The sequence below is a fragment of the Dunckerocampus dactyliophorus genome, chromosome 3 (assembly GCF_027744805.1).
Source record: "Dunckerocampus dactyliophorus isolate RoL2022-P2 chromosome 3, RoL_Ddac_1.1, whole genome shotgun sequence".
Lineage (NCBI taxonomy): Eukaryota > Metazoa > Chordata > Actinopteri > Syngnathiformes > Syngnathidae > Dunckerocampus > Dunckerocampus dactyliophorus.
Genome location: NC_072821.1, coordinates 28,137,116 through 28,158,331, shown reverse-complemented (window position 1 = coordinate 28,158,331; position 21,216 = coordinate 28,137,116). Strand labels below are relative to the sequence as shown.

At 41.2% G+C, this 21,216-nt stretch overlaps 1 protein-coding gene across 2 annotated transcripts; it reads left to right on the top strand.

Annotated features, from left to right (window-relative positions):
* Positions 1-107: 107 nt before the first annotated feature.
* Positions 108-20,321, top strand: plekho2 (pleckstrin homology domain containing, family O member 2). 2 transcript variants are annotated; one of them, XM_054770871.1, is made up of 7 exons: positions 108-2,532; positions 7,374-7,523; positions 10,010-10,132; positions 12,772-12,876; positions 12,945-13,043; positions 14,719-14,874; positions 17,009-20,321. In XM_054770871.1, exons 1-7 carry the CDS (start codon positions 2,524-2,526, stop codon positions 17,924-17,926), a joined length of 1,560 nt encoding a protein of 519 aa, XP_054626846.1. In that variant the 5' UTR covers positions 108-2,523; the 3' UTR covers positions 17,927-20,321. The 2 variants fall into 2 exon arrangements, with proteins under 2 accessions (XP_054626846.1, XP_054626844.1); XM_054770869.1 differs by having other exon boundaries at positions 14,719-14,880.
* Positions 20,322-21,216: the final 895 nt, after the last annotated feature.

Below are 21,216 nucleotides of genomic sequence, written 5' to 3'. Positions count from 1 at the left end.
CTATTTCCGTACTTTGGTCAAAATTCTGATACAAGTTGACCTTGGTTTCACCTGTTCAGACAGACGTGTTGCTGTTCTTTCATGTAACCCATCCATCTTCTTCCGTTTATCCAATGTTGGATCGTGGGCGCAGCAGCCTAAGACAAGAAGCCCAGACTTCCCTCTCCCAGGCTGCTCTGTCCAGCTCCTCCCAGCACATCCTGAGGCATTCCCAGGCCAGCTGCGAGACAGGCTCTCCAACGTGTCCTGGGTCTTCCCCGAGGCCATGTTTTTGTTTGATTGCTATCATGTCCAGGAGGTGGATAGCTGATTCAAGGAGAGAGGAAAACGTCTGAATCCCAATAAGTTGATCCCCAGTGGCTGAATAGATTTCAACACATTTCTAAGATATTTCAACATTCATTCTGCAGTTCAGTTCAGCTCCAGCGTTTCAGCATTCACATGCATTCACATGCAATTTTGATTGAAATTGCTTCATCGAGCTAAGAGTTTCACTGTCTCTATTTTGCAACTTCACTAAAGTTTAAAAATTTCAACTTCATTTTAATATCAAATAACACTATTATCACTAATATTTGTCATATGGAATATATATTATTATACATATTAGATATATTTGTTTACTCGCTTAGTTATGCATTTAGCCCTTTTCTCCCAGGTGCTTAAAGTGGTAAAAGGCACATACCTGCCCGAGGTTCTCCCTCTCCACTTAAAGGGGTTGTTTGGATTTTTTGACATGAAGTTGTATCACCTCCCCATCAGCAGTGTAGGACATCAACACTAACTTACTGCCCACTTCGTCCTGCAAGCTGAGTTATAGTCGGATTTTGGTGATGAACATAGTTTTGGTTAGTTGGTGGGGCCACTTAAGAGTTTGGCTTCTCAAAACAATATGCGTTCAAAAGAGTAAATACGTTTGCATCACAAAAATGACTCCTCGAAAAAAATCGTACCTCACAATTGCTCGCATTACTTTCTCTCCTGTTGTATGACTGCGCGCTACGTCTTCCACAGTGTTCAACATGCGCGGATGAAGACCTTATGACTATACCGCGTCAAAGCGGTCTTCATCTGCTTTGGAACACACAACAATGGACAGGCGACAGCTCGCAATGATAAGCCGCCCCAGCAACTCACCGGAACTACATTCCTCATCACCGAAATCCAACCAGAACTTAGCTCACAGGACGAAGTGGGGGGGGTAAGTCACCGTTCATGCACTACACTGCAGATGAGGATGTCAACCAATTTCTTGTCAATAAATCCAAACTATCCCTTTAAGTCCGCCCCTGCGTGCTTCTGAGGCTGCAAAAAGTCCAGCACCCCTGGAAGGTGAAACATAGCGCTTGAAGTTTGTGGCGTACTACAACATGTTTTGTCTTTACACTGGACCATTCATTCGTCTGAAATGAACACAAATTGTTGAATGATGATTATCAATCAGCCATTTATTGTCTCGCTTCAATTGCAAGGTGCAGTGCACGTGCATCTGCTGAGCCTGCCTGCCCAAAAGGAAGAGGAGGTGGTGGTGATGAGCGATCATTAGTTTTGGATGTCTGGACTTTACGGCGCCCCAAAAGGGACATTATGAGGGAAAAAAAGATCTCAAGAAACTATTGCGAGATCCTTACGTTTTTCAAGCCTTGTTTATGTAACGGATGCCAGCCTGTGAGGCTGTGCAAGTGTACTTGGTAAACCTCACTCCCTCTGCCTTAAGAGCTGCGCTGAACACGTGGTTGACAATACGGGCTTTTGGTCGTGTGGTCAGCGCTATCGCCTCCCATTGCGAAGGTTGTGTGTTCGCACCGGGGCGGTGCGAATCAGGGCGGGTTACATTTACTCCCGGCATTGTTGTTATTGCTACAACGCCGCTGATTGGCTTCTGATTCGACAAATTCTGATTTGGCACTTATGGGTAAAGTTAAGGTGGAATGAACTTTTGTGCTTTTGTGACTCATCTTATTGTGAAAACACTTAATGCAAGACATTACCTTTACCTGACACCCATGGCTGTATTTGTGAAACATTGATTTTATTTGTAAGCAATAAAGAAGGAATTAAAAAGAATAAACCCCTCCAAAATCAAAATTTCGTTTGACATCAATAATTTTCTTTTTACAATATGTTGAGGGCCAATAAAAAAAACGAGCTGCGAGCCGATACCACTGGATATCCAGCTTGGATAGCACTGGTTTAGAGAAACATGATGAAATGATGTTTGTGTTGATCTCAGCGGGACACATCTGCAAGAAGTATTTCTAAATCGCAGTTATAGGATGACAAGCTCCTCCTCGACAGACAGTGAATGTTGTGAAGTGCAGAAAACCGGAAGTCACATTTTGTTACACTCAGAAGAGGAAAAAGTCACGTTGGTGTTGCCATAAAGGGGCACAGTTGTGTGTTTATCTTACGGGAAGTGTTGGAAATGTGTCATTAGCGACAACCTAAATCTTGGGGGAAAAAAAACAACGTCGAGAGATTTGGTGCTAGTTGGAACTCATATAACGGACTTTCCCTCTTAACATGGAACATGTAAGTTGTCCCTAATTCCTCTCTTTGTCGTCTATTTTTTATTATCCACAAAAATGATATGTCGTTATATATCGATGTTATTTGTTCATTAGCTGTCAGCGTGTATGACATGTCGTAAACTAAAGTGAGTTGTGATGACAATGACCAAAGTTTTGCGACACTGGTGATGCGGAAGAGCCGATACACGAGATTGTTAGTGAAGTGTATTTATCTACAAGAAGGGACAGTGTGTATTAATGACCACTGATATTTAGAATCGCAAATTCGTGTAAATATGTCAAGATTGGAGCCACAGGCTTTCCATCTGTAGTCCAGGTTGAGGGATGGGCGGGTGATCCAAATATCGACACCGATACCAAATCTAGCAGTATGGGATTTTTCAGTTCTCGTCTGTTTATCGAAATACTGTATATGGGTTGTTTTGCTCATTCATATTCTTATATTCTTGATATTGTTAGATTATAATTTGTTGACAAAGTCAAGGATTAAAACTGGAGGATTTGATTTTTTTTGGGGGGGGGGGGGGGGGGGGATGATTACAATGTGTTTTAAGCAAACAAATCTAAAAGGATACAAGTAAAAAGTATCAGCAATACTTACCCCGTGTTTACTTGGGACAAGTACTGTAGTTTATTATTTTTTTTTCATGTTACTGTTTTTCATGTGTCTTGATTTGGTTGAAAGTGTGTACATTTAATGCTTGTCTGAATTGGGCGTTATAATGAAATCATTGCTGCTGTAAAATAGTTACAGTTCACGAGGGTGACAGTGATTATGTAACGTGGGCTTACCATTTCCCATAAATGAAATAAGCGAAAAAAATATATAAATCTACAAGGAGCAAGAAAAGATGTATTTGGGTTATAATATTATTTTCGAATGATAATTGGATTTTTTTAAAATTTGCATCCCATCTCCAAGCATTGCATTGTATCGTGATACGGCACTTGTTGGCACTTATTCCGTACCAAGTAGACACAGGACCAGTATTGCTGACACCTAACATTTTTAAAGATCATGCAATGATTTTGATGAAATTTGTTGATCGGGATTATAAACAAAAGGGAAAAAAACATACTTTTTAAATAACAAAACTTTCTTCCACCTTTCAATGCCCCATGTTTGGTGCTCTCATGCAAATTCCAAACAGGCAATTTTGTGGCGGAGACTAGGCCTTTGAAGATGTTTTTTTCTTCTCAAAACCCTTCTCTCCCGGTTTGATGGTTATTGGACTGCACTCGGCACCAGCAACAACCTTCATTTGGGCCGAGGATCGTCCTGTGTCTTGATGAATCCTCCAGCTCAGGGACGGTGACATTTTCTTGGGTCTACCACTTGAATCTTTTGTTCCATAACCCTCAGGATCTTTGAAAAACTTTCAAATGACTTACTGCATCCAAGCTGTTGTTTGCATTTTGAAGATCTACTTTGAACCTCCTCAAGATGTAAATTATTGCAATTTTTCAACTGGTCTTAACATTTTAATCAGGAGTCTATAAGACATGTATTCCCTTTTATTGGCTTATCGACTTCTGATGTGTTTGAGCTAAATTAAATCAATGGTGCAAAAACTACTATTGGCTGTCATTCAAATCCCTTTTTGCCCCCAAAGCCCTCCTGTGTCCAATTAAGGACGTATTCTCTGACTTTGTAAACAATATATACTAGAACAATATCAATGATACGATAACAAAAAAAATACAGATATTTGTGAAAGCAAACATTAGAGAACTGAAAAATACAGATCTCATCATGCTTGCATCATTCCACTACTGATACCACCCGTACCACCCGCCCCTGGTGTGCATTGAGGAAGCCAGTTTACTAGAAAAGGGAAGTCGAGAAATGTCCGTGTCCTACAATGGACTCTGTAACCACAGAATAAGGTTTTGTGAAGTGCTTTTAGAGAAACGGGAATCGTGAAAGTCGTACATATTCTTACTCGGCCATAGTGACTTCACAGTTTTGTCTTCTACCAAGCATGTATCACTCCTAAACCATCTGATAATTGTCTCATCTCATGTCGTCATCCTTTTCACCACATCCTGCCGGCCTTGAGGGTGCATGTTTGTCATGTGCCACAATGCCGCCATTGTGTGACACGCATTCATGTCGTCTTGTTGTCCACACGTCGGTTTTGTTTCGTGTGCGTTATCTTACTCTGTAAGTGTGTCAGCTTCACAGTGTTTGGTGTGCGGTATCTTACTGTGAAAGGGTTTAGCAGTGGAATCCCCCAATTAGCGCTTCCTTCCTGTGTTAGCTGCCACGCTTGCTACAAAATAAAGTTATAAAAGAGTGTCAGAGTACAGAGTACACTGTGCCTCCGTCTGCTGTCATAACAGTGAGGTGTGGCTTGCCATGATGAGCGTGCCTTAATTACGCAAAAAACATAATACATAATACACAGTTTATAAAATAATAGTTACCGGCATGAATGTGTTATTTTTGACAGCCTTAAATGATCAAATGTTTGTTTGTATGGCTTTACTTCTATGCTCAACAACAGTCATCTCAGTTAGACAAAGAGGTCCAATCTGATTGTGTGTATTCTTTGTACTTTTCCAACTGAAACAACATCAACTAAATATTCCACAATTAAAGGTAACTTTTGCTAAACTTATCTAGGTGAAAGTTTTGCTAGTTTGTGAAGATTGGCAGTCAGAAACACAAAGTACCTCAGCTAGTGACATGTCAGTCGGGGACAAAGTGGCTCTTAGAGCTCTTTGAAATTAATGAGCAGTCGTTTTTTTCTTGTCGTTTTCTGTGAAAGCCACACATGATCCATCCATCCATGTTCTATACCACTTCTCCTCATTAGGGTCGCGGGGGCATGACTTCGGGCTGACTTCGGGCGACAGGCGGGGTACACCCTGGACTGGTCGCCAGCCAATCGCAGGGCACATATAGACAAACAACCATTCACACTCACATTCATACCTATGGACAATTTAGAGTCGCCAATTAACCTAACATGCATGATTTTGGAATGTGGGAGGAAACCAGAGTACCCGGAGAAAACCCACGCACACACGCGGAGAACATGCAAACTCCACACAGAAATGCCCTACGGTGATTCAAACCCAGGTCTTCCCAATCTCCTGACGGTGTTGTCAACATGCTAACCACATGATTGACTTTTGATATACAGGTATTACATTTTAACATTAGAAATTCATTTTACACATATTTAGGTAAGAAATCAACTTAAGCAACAAAAAAAAACAGCCAAAGTGAGTCAGAAGAGTCCAATCACATGCGGCTTTAAAAGAAAAAGACAAGAAAGGATGACCGCTTGTTCAATTCAAAGAGCCAGCTCCAAGAGCCGCTTCGTTCGCAGCTGACATATCACTACACGGCTCCATTTTTCTGGGGTGGAGTCAGGGAACAAAATGCAGAATTGTTTTAGCTTTATTGTTGGCAAGCTACAGTGGTGTGAAAAAGGGGTGGCCCCCTTCCTGATGTCTTTTTTGTTGTTTGTCATTTTTTCAGATCATCAAACACTTTTAAATATAAGTCAATGAAAACACAACAGAACACAAAATAGTTTTTAAATACATTTTTATTATTAAGGTAGAAAAAAAACTACATGGCACTGTGTGGAAAAAGTGATTCCCCCCCCCCCCCCCCCCCCCCCCCCCCCCCCCCCCCCCAATTGTTGTAATAAAATGGTTATAGAACCATTTCTCAAGCTTTGGGACTCCAGCGAACCACAGTGAGAGCCATTATCCACAAATGGCAAAAACATGGAACAGTGGTGAACATTCCCAGGAGTGGCCGGCCAACCAAAATTACCCCAAGAGCACAGCAATGACTCATCCAAGAGGTCACAAAAGACCCCCCCAAGGTTAGTGTTCATGACTCCACCACAAGAAAGACAATGGGCAAAAATGGCCTACATGGCGGAGTTACAAGACAAAAACCACTGCTGAACAAGAAGCACATTAAGGCTCATCTCAATTTTGTCAGAAACCATCTTGATGATTCCAAGACCTTTGGGAAAATACTCTGTGGTCTGGTTGTGTTGTCATTGACTAATTTTAAAATTTGTTTGATGATCTGAAACATTTAAGTGTGCTAAACATGCAAAAAAAAAAAAAAGAAATCTGGAAGGGGGCAAACACTTTTTCACACCGCTGTATGCTAACAATAGCGATAAAAATACATTAAGAACACAGTGGGACTCGACGCCAACAGAATTTCCACTATATTACATTTAAACCGGTTTGGTTCATTATTTTTATATCTCAGTGCAGCCAAGGCGTTGCGGGGGTCCAGTTTGGTGACCCAGCATCTCGTCTCTCTTATTTTTGGATGATGTGGTCCCGATGGCCTCATCAAACCTTTGGTGTTTACTGGGGTGCTTGGAGTGTGAAGCTTCTGGGATGAGACTCAGCACCTTGAAATCTGAGGTCATGCCTCTCAGCCGGAAAAGGGTGGATTGCCCCTTTACGGTTGGGAGTGAAGTTTTGCCCCAAGTGGAGGAGTTCAAGTATCTCGGGGTCTTGCTCATGAGTGAGACAAGGCGAGAGCGTGAGATGTGGACATTGACCCGGACCGTCGTGGGGGAGCTGAGCCAGATGGAAAAACTCCCAATTTACTGGTCCATCTTCATTACTACCCTCACCTATGGTTGCAAGCTTTGGCTTGGCAGGGCGGCTGGACCAGGAGCTCAGTTGGTCTGTCTGGGAATGCCTCTGTGCCCCCCAGTTGGAATTGGAGGACGACACACCCTGCCACCTGGATAAGAATACGCTCCAGATAGCCAGAGAAAGAATTCAAATGACAACATATGCTTTCCTCAGTGCAAAGGTATGTAATATTTGTACTTTTCATCATTGAAGGTCACCCACCAGGAACCGGCCCAGTGTAACACCCCCAAATTCCTTGGTAAGGCTGGTTGGGTTAAAAAGGCCCCCTGCAGACTGCTGGCCAAATATAAAGACCGCTACATCCAAGTGGAGAGGACAGATGTTGTAGTATACGCAAACGAGGTAGGTCATCCACTGAACAACAGCCATTCACATTTTTATTCTTCCTGTATCAGTGACAATAAAGTTCTATTCCACAGAAAAAATAGAAGTTCATAAGTTTCTTTAAGAAAGCTGTCGAGCAAACATGTACATGAATGGCAAAAAAATTTGATAATGAGATACCCATGAAAATGGAAAAAACTGATTTTATCTAAGCCGCATAGTGTCCACGTCATAAAATGGGACATTTAGTGCACAGAAATACATTACACAGAAAGATTTTTTTAACTTTTAATAAATGCTTTGCAAACAGTGGTGCAACACAGGTAGTTAAACAGTGCCGAATAGTGCATGTAATAGAGATAAAAGTAGCCTACCAGAGAAGTCATTCATCGCCATCCTCTTGGGAACTAAAACCACAAGACTCTCCTCTTCCGTGGCAGAATTGAACAGCATCATAATTCCTTCATCACACACGTCGTCTGTCTCTCCCTCTTTTGGTGTGCTCCCCGTGTCCTCCTGGCAGTAGTCCCAGCCATTCGAAACCAGTTGAAGATGAAGTGTTTTTTCTGCTCCAAACTGGAAGAATCTGTGCACAACTTATGCAAAAGTTGCACAGTTCCTTCTCTGACAGCCAAATCCATCGCCTTTAACTTGAAAGCGGCATCATATCCATTTCTTCCTGTGTTTTCTATGATGGAAGATTGTGACAACCGGGTTGCACTGCGTATGTGTTTTTACGATCTGGTACAGTAGGCGGTATGCACCTAAACGTTGGATGCGACCCGCCATAAACAAAAAGAAGACCGCGTCTACATCTTGGCGGCTATTCTTCGGCAGTCAGTTTTAGATGGATAGATAGCAACTTTATTCATCTCCAAGACAACAACACGGCATTTAATGTTTGTTTTATATGGTTTATTGTATCTGTATTTCTATTTATTGATGTGTAGTATACGTGAGCGGATGTGACGTGTCAGTAATGTTACTGTAAAGACACACAAGCAGCGCTCAAGTCTGGACTTGATTGCTTTATTGCAGGGTTGAATGATCTCGCAACAGGCGCAATACTCCCCAACTACGAGCTACCTCACGCCACTTCCTGTCCACCCTCCACTTAGCTCCCCTAGCAGCTCACAAGTCTATGTCGTATATGTCTACTATACCTTGTAATAGGAGTGTAAATGTGACTATAGGGGTGTTATTTCATGTCTAGAAGGCTCTAATAATGTTAAAAATTCAATTTAGAAGTTCGCAAACCGTTTTTCTATGCTCTAACTATGAAAATAGTCCACTTATAAATAAGGAATCTTACTTTGTGGAAATTCACTTATCACGGTCGGGTCTACAACCAATTACTCGCCATTAACAGATAACATAACAGATTACTGTATATGTTATGTATATGTTATATGTTATGTATTACGTGGTCATAGTAGTCAACACCAGCTAACAGAGTATTACTGAATGTAGCTTCATATCGGTCTATTGCTTTTTATGATTGTAATAGTAAATGGAGACGTACCCAACTTGACAGGAACAGTGTTGCTCCTTCGTATATTGTCCAAGGGCCTCATTCACGAAACGTTCTTACGCACAAATGTGTTCTTAAAGCCTTCTTATGAAGATTTTTGGCATTCACGAAACGTGTTCTTAACTCACAGTTCTTGGATCTAAGAACAAATTCTACGAACGCTCAGGAGGACTGAATGGCGCAGTTTCCAACCCGCGCCTTCTTAAGTACACTTCTTAAGAAGACTTTTACGAAGATGTTTGTGAATGAGGCCCCAAGTGTCTATCTAAATGACACGATGGTTCACTTTGACTCTGTATGCCCTTAATGTTTGTTTGCATTTTACCTGATGTCAGTCTGACATCATGGACGGTAGCTTGACAGGTATATTTTGGACACTGTCTAAAATTGGCTGTATTTTAGAAGCAAAGAGACCATATTCACTGGTCAATACTTACAGTACATTTGCCATATCTGTAGCTTTTCCATGGACAGTGGTTATCGCTTACAACACAGCGGAAAATGTGACAGTTCCAACCGTGCGTCAACAATGCAGTATTCTATAATCATGGCATACGCACGTCAAAGTCACGGTCGAGAAGCCATATGGAGATTTGTTTGCATCCAGCTAGTGAAGACCGTTTGACCAAGGTTTTCCATTTTTGGAATGTTTGAGCCTGAACTTGAGGAAAACCTGGGATAAAATAAAAAAAATTTGTAGTAGTATTCTTGTCAAATTGAAAAACGGACTTGTCGACCAACGACAGTTCAGTTTGAGTCTGAGTACAACGGCTGCACTTGCCTGTGATGCAGCTCGTTAGGATTGATTGGATTGTACTCCAATCAATCTTAACACAAAGTAGTGAATTACTGTGTTCTACTTCTAACAAATAAATGCTTCAACATCACAGCAGGCATGATTACAGAGAGAACATGTTTGAAATATAACAACTAAATGTCAAATGATATGTCCTATCAGTACTTTGTGTTGCAGGACCTCAAGAGCTGCATTGAAAGGCTTGACCTCCAGAACTATGACAAATGTCATGAATTAAAGAGTCCATTCAAGAGAAAACACAGACTGGTCCTTATCCGATCGCTCAAGTCTGGAAATAAGGTAAGCCGAAAGAAAGACGTCCGTCAAGTGTCAAATCATGTCAATATCAAATAGAACATGATAAAGATTTTTAGGCCAATAATTTGCACTTCAGACTGCACTTTGAATTTTGCGGCATCACTCTTTATCAGTTTTTCAAAAACATTAATAAATCATGCTGTCTCATGGTTGAATTACTAGTCCAAAAAATATGCATATTTAAGTAGATTTGATATATTTTTGGACTAAATGAAGCATTTTTAAACATTCAAATGTCTAAATGAAGCCAAATACAAATATTAGGCATTCAGAAGTCGCATTCAAAGACGTGTAGTATTCTCCACTGGTCACTAGGTGTCAGTAATGTTACAATGCTAAGACCGCAGGAAGTAGTGTCCACAACAGGAAGTAAACTAGAACATGGAACTCTCCCAATTCTAACATGTGAGTCTTATTTACTCGGATTATGTGTAATATATCGGGTAATAGGAGTGTAAAGGTCGGGTGTTATTTGATGTCTAGAGGCCTCTAATAATTGTAACCATATTTAGAAGGTCGTAAACAGGTCTATGGGAAAACATTCCATTTCTAAATGGATAAATAAGGGATTGCTGTAATGTACTTGTTGTCATCTTAAGTTTGACACTGTTGTCATACTTGTTAAAAATTAATCAGATGCATGATTAATGTACAAAAACAATGATATGATGAAAATGTAATAAAAGTAATTCAACCGGAATAATTTGTTAGTGATGACTAAAAAAGAAGTTAGAAAAGTGGAGACGTTAAATAGAGACACATAAAGCACATGCATGAAGTATATAAATACTGCAATAAAAATGTTTCGCAATACATTTCTGGATACAGATTAATGATTATTGGTGACGATCAATGAATGAAATGTGTTGCTTCGCGTTGTTGATTTAGGCATTGAGTTGTAACTGATAAATGACATCATTTAAGTCTTTGTGAGGTGTGCCTTTCGTTTCCATGTGGTTGAGATGATGTCATGCTTAATATTTGTCCAGTTCCTTGATGGCTTTGACAGCAAGTATTTTGGATTTCTCCGGTCCTCCATTTTATTTTGATGAAGCTTTTGCAGTTGGTGCTCCAAGTGCCTTGAATATTCTCCTGCTTCCTTAGGTGGCATACTTTCTTGGCAGATGCTTGCTTATTTAGACGTTTGTTCCTTTCAACTTGCTTTTCTGTATCTGCAATGCCACTTATTTGTTTGTTGGTGGACTATACGGTGTTATTCCTGCCAGACGTTGGAATGCATGCGTCCATGTTGTTGGCTTCCACATCCACATCCTTTATCGCAGAACGTTGGCCACCTGTTGCTCTGATGAAGCAACGTCATCTTGTTCTCCTCCTCCCCTTATCAGCTGCACTGGTATAGGACCTGTGTGGAATGTGCAGCCCAATCACCATCACATTGTTCATGCATGTATTCTGTTCCAAATCATCCATTCTGCACATCTTTTGCAATATAATGTCTTTCTCATCATTTTGCTTCTTTAAAGCAGCCACGTTTTCTTCCGGCTTAGTTTACAAGGTGATGCAGTATCATTCTTCATGACTTTGATGTATTTTGCACTCACATGCTGCTTATCTCTGTCGTTCAACATGATTATTACATACGAGAGGCGACCTGCTTCCATCTTCCATGTCCTCCTCTGCATTTACTGCGAAAGAAGCCTTTTTTCTGCCCGTTCTGTTGGTGGTCGGTAACCTTAAAGTTCAGCCGTTAGCGACGGTTAGCTTGTCTTTCTAACAAATATATTATTAAATACAGTAAGAAAAAAATGAAACACAAGAATGAAATGAAACAGTAATAAAAAAGACATACTTACTGTGGTTGTCTTGGACACTGGAGGGGGCGTTGCAAGGGAGGAAGAGACAGGCCTATTGGCAGGAGGAAGTCTCAATAATGAGCGCTGTACTCCTTAGTTATCACTGTCCATTTCATAGGAGCAGATCCTTTCACATGTTCAAAGATACCAACTGGACACTGGATTCCAGACCGGCTTCGACCGGGCATGCAACTCATGTTCATTTCTTCACTTTCTCAGCATTTGACCATGTCTAATTTCACTTGACTTTTCACTTTCGCTTTCCTTTCTTGATGCACTGCCATCAGAGGAGTCTGGTAGACATCATGAAGGGAAAAATGTTTACTAAAAAGAACAGCAGTGGTGTCCTTCCTCAACTACGTATTCTTCCGCTGCGCATGTCGCTAGTTCTCTTTTTCTTTTTGTCCAGTATTAATCATTTATGGGAGTGCATTTGTAAGCAGAAAATGTCGTAATATGAAGACTGGTTGTCCTCCGTTTTTCTTGGTTGGTTGGTTGGTTTTACTTGGTTGTGTTTTACTGTTATGCAGTATTTCAAAGATTTTCCATCCATACGCAAACGCAAAATCCTGACTTTAACCTGAATTGAACCTGCCCTGAGTTTTTTTAAAAGGTCCAACATGGCACATGGCTTTTGCTGGCCAATTTAGTCTGTGGGCCTTGAGGTTGACGCCAATAACTTAGGCTAACACCAGAGTTTATTTCTAAACAAACTGCCCAATTGTCCAAGAATGGTTATGTGCTTAACATCATTAATAACGAACAGCTATTAAAGGTGAGCTCATTTTGCTTCCATGTGACTGACAGATTCATGACATGAAATTCCAAGCGCAGACTTCTGAGGAAAAGGAAGCTTGGATTAAAGCCCTAAGTGATGGGATCAGTCGAGCAAAGAACAAAGTTTTGGATGAGGTATTATACATTCATCTGAGCCGCATCCCTGCAGAGGGAACTCTATTGACGATGCCATTTTTTCACAGGTCAAAATGGATGAAAGCAGTCATTTACAGCATTTTACCCGAGAAAGACCCAAAGGAAACCGTAACCGCCGCCCACCAACCAGGATCCATTTAAAAGAGGTTTATCTGATTGTTTTTGTGTGTGTGTGCATTTTCCTTCATCTGTGGAACTTGGATAAATTGATGATTGAATTCAGAATTCTGCTCTATATACTATCTCTCTATACGCTAGAGCTGTCTTCCACCAAGGGTTTTCATAGTCAAATCTGATTTTGTTCATAGTTGACTAATATTCAAATGTATTTTTAAGAGCAGAGGTAATGGCGAGCCCAACAATCCCAACTAATCTCATTTGCAACCTTTTTTACCTCAAGAAAAAGGCTTAAAACACTCAAATAAAGAAATAAACATGGTAGGTGTGCGGCAACAGCACGTTCATTTATTTAGTAACACAGAAAGCAAGACGAAAAAAACCACTTGTCTTCAGAAAAGTGCACATAAAGAGGAACAAAATGGCCTGAAATACAACTGACCAAAAGTCTTGCTAGCATCCTTATTTCTCGAAGTAAAATTCATTGTCAGGAAAAACTGAAAAATGAAGTTGGCGTAACAGCCTTACCCGTTTTAAATGATACTAATCCGGGATGAGCCGGATACTCATTACGGATAATGCATTTTTGCCGAATACGAGCATGAAATTCGGCATTATCCGTAATCGTGATGATTGAGTAACTCTTCGTGCTCTGTGATTGGCCAGTCACACACAGCGACTCCCCTCTCTAGAGAGTACACGGTGCATTTGACAAGACAGGGTTGGTCACTGCCTCGACTGCGGAAGGTTTTTTTGAGGTTTTCTCAGCTTAGCTCGTATCTAAAGTTACTTGGTAAACTTTTTTTTCGTTGCGTATGCGGTGCATTTGACAAGACAGCGCTGTGAACGGCTCGTATTGCATCGGTCACTGCCGGTGTTTTTGTTTTTTTTTTGTCTGCCTGCTTTTTTGACTCTGGATATAAAGTCAGTTGGAAATCTTTGCTCGTAGAACTGAACACGGTGCTTTAGAGAAAACTACAGTGAACAAGGCTGACCGATTATTTCACTGGATTTTTGCATGAATCACACTGTAGCTGAATAAAAAACAATAACTGTAGCAACTTCTCATCGATCCATGTCAATTTCAGACTTAAACTAATGTACCGATTTAAGCCCCACCCATTTCTGGGGAAACCATGCCCACTTTTGGTTTATGCCCCACCCACTACTACTACAGCTACGGATATATATATATATATATATATATATATATATATATATATATATATATATATATATGGATATATGGATATATAGCTTTATTGTAAACTTCAACAGCAGGTCCAATCATCATTAAACACACTGCCCCAACTCACCTCCTGTTATGTGTCTCCCTTAAACCCTTCCCTCTGCAACCTGTGTTAACAAGGAACCTTACAATTAAGTGTCCTGTTGCACTATTTCCTACTTAGCTACCACTCCCTTCTTCAGTAGTGTTTCTCACCTTCTTTAACAAAGTTCGAGCGTGCAAACGTGCACATAGTGCCTGTTCAGTGCGAAGTAAGCTTCGAGATAATCATTTTGGATCGTTAGTCACAGAAGAAAGATATTTTCGGTTATGTCAGCAACCTTCGGTCGACGTGAGTCAGCCCACCAAGATGCCGACTTAAATGGCTTCCGGTGTGTCATTTGGACAGCAACCAATGGTGGAGTACACAAAATGCTCGTCAAAATGTTTGACCTGCTATTCTTTTCCCCTTTCAGCTGGCTGAGCTGTCATCTGAAGGCACGCTGCACCTGGATCCCGCCGCCATGCCGAATAGGACATCTGCCAATGTTCACGACACTGACATCCTTGGAGAAACCGACAACCCCCTCGAGAAGCGAAATGAACCAGAAGTCGAGGAGAACCAGTTGCAGGTGAAGGTCAGTTCCAAGAAAAAGTAAACCAAGTCTCCCATGGCAACGACCATCCATTTTAAATAGTGCTGATTAATCACAGGGTTGAGATGGATTAGCCAATGATCCTGCTCACATTCATTTGTGGAATTTTAAGATGGGAGTGCTTCAATGAAAACAAAAGTCCTTTCTGCAGAGGATGCAGAAAGGATGCAGACCTTGTGTCACTTCACTGTTCCGGTCATGTTTTTTTTCTATTTAAATTTCCCATTGAGAGGGTCAACGTGCTATCTAGCGTCTTCTTGGGCTCTGCTGCCTGTCACGACCAGATCAACCACCCATTTGCACACTGCTTAGACCAGGGGTGTCCAAAGTGCTGCCCGGGGTCGCTTTTTGATTGGCCTGTGGCACATTCTAAAAATACAATTTAACAAGAAAACCTAATAAAATTAATTTATAATAATTAATCAAATAAAATAAAAAATAAAAATGGAAAAATGAGCCGTAATTTTACAAGAATAAAGTGAAAATATAAGAGTAAAAGTTGTAATCTAACAAGAACAAGTTTTAATTTACTGAGAATAATGTAAATGAGAAAAAATAATGTCAGCATAAAGTTGAAATTATTTTTTCCAGTGGTAATATTATGAGAAATAAAGAAAGCAATGAAAATAAAGTTGTCATTTTTGGAAAATAGTGTCACAGAAAAAGTTGTGCACAAGAATGAATGTACAAGAAAAAACTTGAAATAGTTGAAAAATGTATTTAAACAAAACAACAGCAGAATTTTTTTTGGGGGGGGGAAATTAGGCTGGAAAAAAAAGTCAGAATACTGGAAGAAGAAAATGTACAAAGCTTAAGAAGAAAGGAATGGTTGGAAATAAAAAAAAAAAATAAAATAGCAAAAATAGGAAAACAATTAGGGATGCCGATCAGTATTGGCTGATTTCTTTAAAAAAACACGTTATTTTGTAGGGTTGCCAAAATTGTCTCGTGTTTATAAGGAAAATGAGGTGTCCCTTAATGAGCTGACAAACCGTGTCCCGTATTGCTGCGAGAAACAAAACTAGTCATGTCATGTGGCTTCAGTTTGACAGCTTGTCGCAGGCTACGCCAATCGATACCAGCATGTCTGATCACTCCCCGAGCAAACCTATTGCCGTTCGACTTTTCTGGCATCTTTGACACGCTTTCCGAGGGTCATGTGACCTCCTTACATTGGCTAGCGAGCTAGTGTTATTAGCTTTGGTTTTCGGACTCCAAAAGTGACTTTTTACCACAGTGACATTTTGTTTTTCAAACAAAGAAGCAATGTGTTTAGTTCCGAGCTCTTTTTTGTCCCACAAGGAAGCCACGAGTGGATATCACGCTCGTGGAAAAAATGTTGAGACCACGCTTGTTTCTTCAGTTTATTGATCCATTGTCATGCCTGGTACAACTAAAGGTACATTTGTTTGGACAAATATAATGATGATAACAAATAAAGCTCATAAGAGTTGAATTTAAGAGCTGATATCTAGCAACTTCCATGGTTTTCTTGATAATAACCAGAATCAGATCTTACATACATACATGGCATTGTATGCCAAAAAAATGAACTCTTATGAGCTATTTTTGTTGTAATTGTTATATTTGTCCAAACAAAGGTACCCCAGGCATTAAAATGAGCCAGAAACTGAAGAAACAAGGGTGTCTAATCATTTTTCCATGACTGGACTAACTTTTTCAAGTTTCATGAACAAGTTTGCTCTCTTGTTGTCTTGATACTAATTATGTCTTGTCCTGAAAACCCTATTTGTGTGTGGTTGTTTAAAGAACATTTTAATATGATTTTGAATAATACTTTTTCACCGATATCAGGAAGCTGAGATGCATTTTTTTTTAAATATGTAACTTCTTAGCATATCCTTACAAAATATGAAAGTGGCCCCTGCATCCTTTGTTTTTTTTCCGTACGTGGCCCTCGCTGGAAAAAAAGTTTGGCCACCCCTGACTTAGTGAAACTGCCAGAAATGTGTCACCACAGACGTTTGGAGTCATTCTGTGCAGTAGATGCGTTAATTACATCAACATTGAAATCATATTCATGATTTTGACAGTTCTAATTGAAAATTCTAATCTTATTAATATTTGTTCACAATTTCATGACTTCAAGGCCTCGATGCTGCTGTTGGCCCCACCTGAAGACATCAAGACTTTACCTGCTGATGAATCCACAGAACCCACAGAAGCGAGTACATCGAAAGAAAGTCCTGGTCCAAGAAGAAAGACAGGTCCCCCAGCACCACCTCCAAAACTCACAAGCAGCGATTCAAGTGAGCTGGCTGGAGATTTTCAAGTGAGGCAGCATGCCCACCCTCCAACCCCACCAACCAAAGACAAGAAGCCATTGCGTCCTTCAGGATTAAACCAAGAGGCTAAAGATGTACCAGAGGATCATGTCTGTAACCGTGATACCACTCCCTGCACGGAAGGATTTGTTTTAGAAGAAGAATCCAATAACGACTTCAACATCCAACCCACAGAAGGCAACACAACTCAAGCAGAAGAGATCCTGCTGACTGACCCCATCCATTCCAGTCCAATTCTTCTTCAGACCTCACAAGAACCGAATGTAGAGGAAGGATCTGTTATTTTGTATGCGTGTGAAGACGCAATGGCAGCCTCTACCTGTACAGATGCGCTGAACATTCACAGCTGTGCAAGGTTCACGCCCCCAATAGTTCCAACCGCACCTCATGCGCCATCGGGCTCAACCAAGACCAGAGCGGCCTCCTTCGGAGATCTGCTGTCCATCCCGTCAGTCAGTATTCATGCGGTACGTGCTGTCACTCCGAGCGAGGCTTTGAGCGACGACTTGGCGGACATTGAAAAAGAGCTGACTCAGGGAACGGCAGCGACAAGTGAACTCCTGAGCAGAGTGCGCCGGTCAAATGTGGAGGGAGAGGATGGATGCATGGCAGAGGATCTGCTGGCTGAGGCCATGGAGAAGCTAAAGAAGGCTGATCAAGTCCTCAGAGAAGTCAAGAAACTGAAACTTGCCAAGACTTTGAGTAAAAGAAATAGCTGGTGAATGTAATTTAATGAATCCACGGTTGGACATGAGCAGAAATACATATTTTCATGAGAGAAGAACATTTTATTCAGTTGGAATATGAACATGCACATGCCCTGCGATTGGCTGGCGACCAGTCCAGGGTGTACCTGGCCTCTCGCCCCGAAGTCAGCTGGGATAGGCTCCAGCATTTCCCCGCGACCCTGATTAGGATAAGCGACATAGAAAATGGATGGATGGATGGATTATGAACAAATAACTTCAAATAACAACTTCTTCAATGCCAACATTTGTTGATGCATTTCATGTGATTTCTATGTGATAACCCCACATTTCCTTTCCTTGGCATGCATAGCTCCAATGTACAACAAAAGGTTATCCCAAGGTCATGTAAAGCAGGTGTAGAACCATGCATTTGTGAAAGAAACCAACTGAAGGCGACACGAGCAACAACTTGGCAACAGCAGCAAAAGCCTCAGAAAGGAGAGAATATGATGATATTAGTACATTTCCAAGTGGGGGGACAGGTTACTAACATGGGTACACCATTCACAATTCACCAACCCTCTTTACATCTGAAGGGGCCATGCTATAGACATCTTGTTTTCATGGATGCTTGACTCTCAGTTTCTTCTATTTTTATACACGCCTGATCAACATTTTAAGACTACTTGAAAAATTGCAAGAATTTCAAAATGCAAAAAAGAAATGGAAGAGAGACAAAAAAAAATTTGAATATGGCTTCATGGGGGGCATCCTCTGCCCTTGCCGTCCATCCCCAAATGTTCTCAATTGGATTTAGATCGGGGTCAACATCGCACTTCTTCAATGTGGTCCCGTGGATGCCGCAAGACTCCATTCCCAGGAATGAAGGCAACGGAATATCTCGTTTCTCTCGTTTTGTGTGTATTAAAAGGGCACACGTGACAAGAAAAAACAGGTGGGCTCCATCTGTGGTTTTCCAGGATGGTCCAAAAGAGTGAGTTTATCCTGTCCTTTGTCAGGCGAGCATTGTGAACTGCAGCGTTGTCCTGTTGAAAAATCCAGCTGTTACCACACAGACGAGGGCCTTCAGTCACGAGGGATGCCCCCTGCAACAACTCCACATAGCCAGCTGCTGTTTGACGCCCCTGCACAACCTGACGCTCCATGGTTCCATTGAAGGAAGACAAGCCATCAGGACCATCTACTGTAGGTTTTCTCATCAATATAACTTTGTCACCTTTCAATGTCCCATGTTTGGTGCTCTCATGCAAATTCCAAACTGGCAATTGTGTGGCGTTAAAAGGAGACGACGTCTTTGAAGATGCCGTTTGAAGGTTATTGAACTGCACTCGGTACCAGTAACAACCTTCATTTGGCTAAGGATTGTCATGTGTCTTGACGGACAGCCAATCAGAACCACTTGAATTTTTTTTTTTAACATATTGTACTTTATATGTTCATGCAATGTTAAGAAAATATGTAACAAAATAGTGTATTGGGGGCAGCAGCATTAATTAATGCGATTAATCTGTGGATATGTAAAAAGGTATAAATAGGTGACTTTAAACCTTGTAGGAGTGACTTTGCTCCATGAAACCTTAGAAGAAAATGTTACCATGACAGATTTGTGCTCCTTTTACACTTTTTTGAGGCACTGAACATTTTCTATGCCATTCAAACTAATTAGGGGGGTCGCAGTTATGCTAGAGCAGGGGTCACCAACGTTTTTCCTTGTGAGAGCTACTTTTAGAAAATGAAAATGGCCAAGAGCTACTCATTTTTGTAGAAATGATTTTCATACCTAATTTCAACAAAATGCTGGTGTCCACAACTCACATTTTATGTTTCAGAATGCATTTCTTTCTACTGTTCTTTCATTATTAACTGAAAACCTGAATGAAAAGCAGGCTTGCGGGCACCTCCTGTGGTCGTGGGGGGCTACCTGGTGCCCGCGGGCACTGTGTTGGTGAGCACTGTGCTAGAGCCTATCCCAGCTGACTTTGGGCGTACACCCTGGACTGGTCACCAGCCAATCACAGGGCACAGCCATTCACACACATTCATACCTATGGACAATTTAGAGTCTCCAATTAACCTAACATGCGTGTTTTTGGAATGTGGGAGGAAACCGGAGTACCTGGAGAAAACCCACACACCCTTAGGGAGAACATGCAAAAGATCATTTAAATAAAGTTGTAATAATTGGCTTCCCTGCTGATTTTGCAATAAAAAAAAAATAAAGAAGCTTTTGGGCTGCAAATAGCCCCCAAAGATAGTAGAGGTTTATAGTAAGAGAGATGGAATATCAACAACATCCATTCATTGAATTTAAACATGAATGACTTTGTTAGGGAGTAAACCTACAAAATCAAATACGCATCAGCGGGAAAGGATTTGATGTGTTTTCATTGAAAGATGCGTACATTTATTAAACATTTTGTAACTTGATTGTGTGGGTTTCTTTAATATGCATGAGCGTTGATGTTGAATTGTTGTATTTTTTTTATATCTGCGCGGGCAGGGGGTGGGGGTATCCCATTTGAGTTCAGCGCTCATCAAGGCAGGATGTGTGGCAGATGGGCGCCTTCTACAGACTCACGGATACTCACACAAGCCGGGGAGGGGGATCACGTCACCTCTGTGCCTCAGCCCACAGGTTATACGGTTTTTAAAAAGTACATTACAGCAGTAATTGCTCAAAAATAAAACCTATTTGGTCGTTAATATTATATCCATTGTGTCGTAGAGTCACAACCGTGTTATTTCACTACTAAAATGTGAAATGAAAAGGAGGGAATTATGAGTCAATAGAGTTGGTAGCCTTGACTGTTAGTTGAGTGGGGTGGCAGATAGATCGATAGATAGATGGGGGCCTCTGTTGTGTTGAAAAGTGGCATGGTGTGGGGGTGAAGCAGGACAGTGATAGTAATCTGCCACTGAAACTGCTCCTCAGTGTCCTTTGCCCTGCCACAGGCGTCATGCTGTCAATGACAGAGCCTGCCTTCCTCACCAGTTTGTCCAGGCGTGTGGCGTCCTTCTTCTTGAGGCTGCTCCCCCAGAACACTGCTGCATACAGAAAGGCACCTAGCTACCATAGTCTGGTAGAAGATCTGTCACAGCTTCTTGCCCTTTTCTGCACAGAGCATCTACTGTATGTTGGCAGCCATACCTCTACATGGTCACCTTTAATGACAACAGGTTCTGGGTGTGTCCTGTTTCTCCTAAAGTCTACCACCATTTCCCTGGTCTTGGTGGTGTTGAGGTGCATGTGGTTTACGTTGCACCAGCTGACAAAGTCCTGGATCAGTTTTTTGTACTCTTCC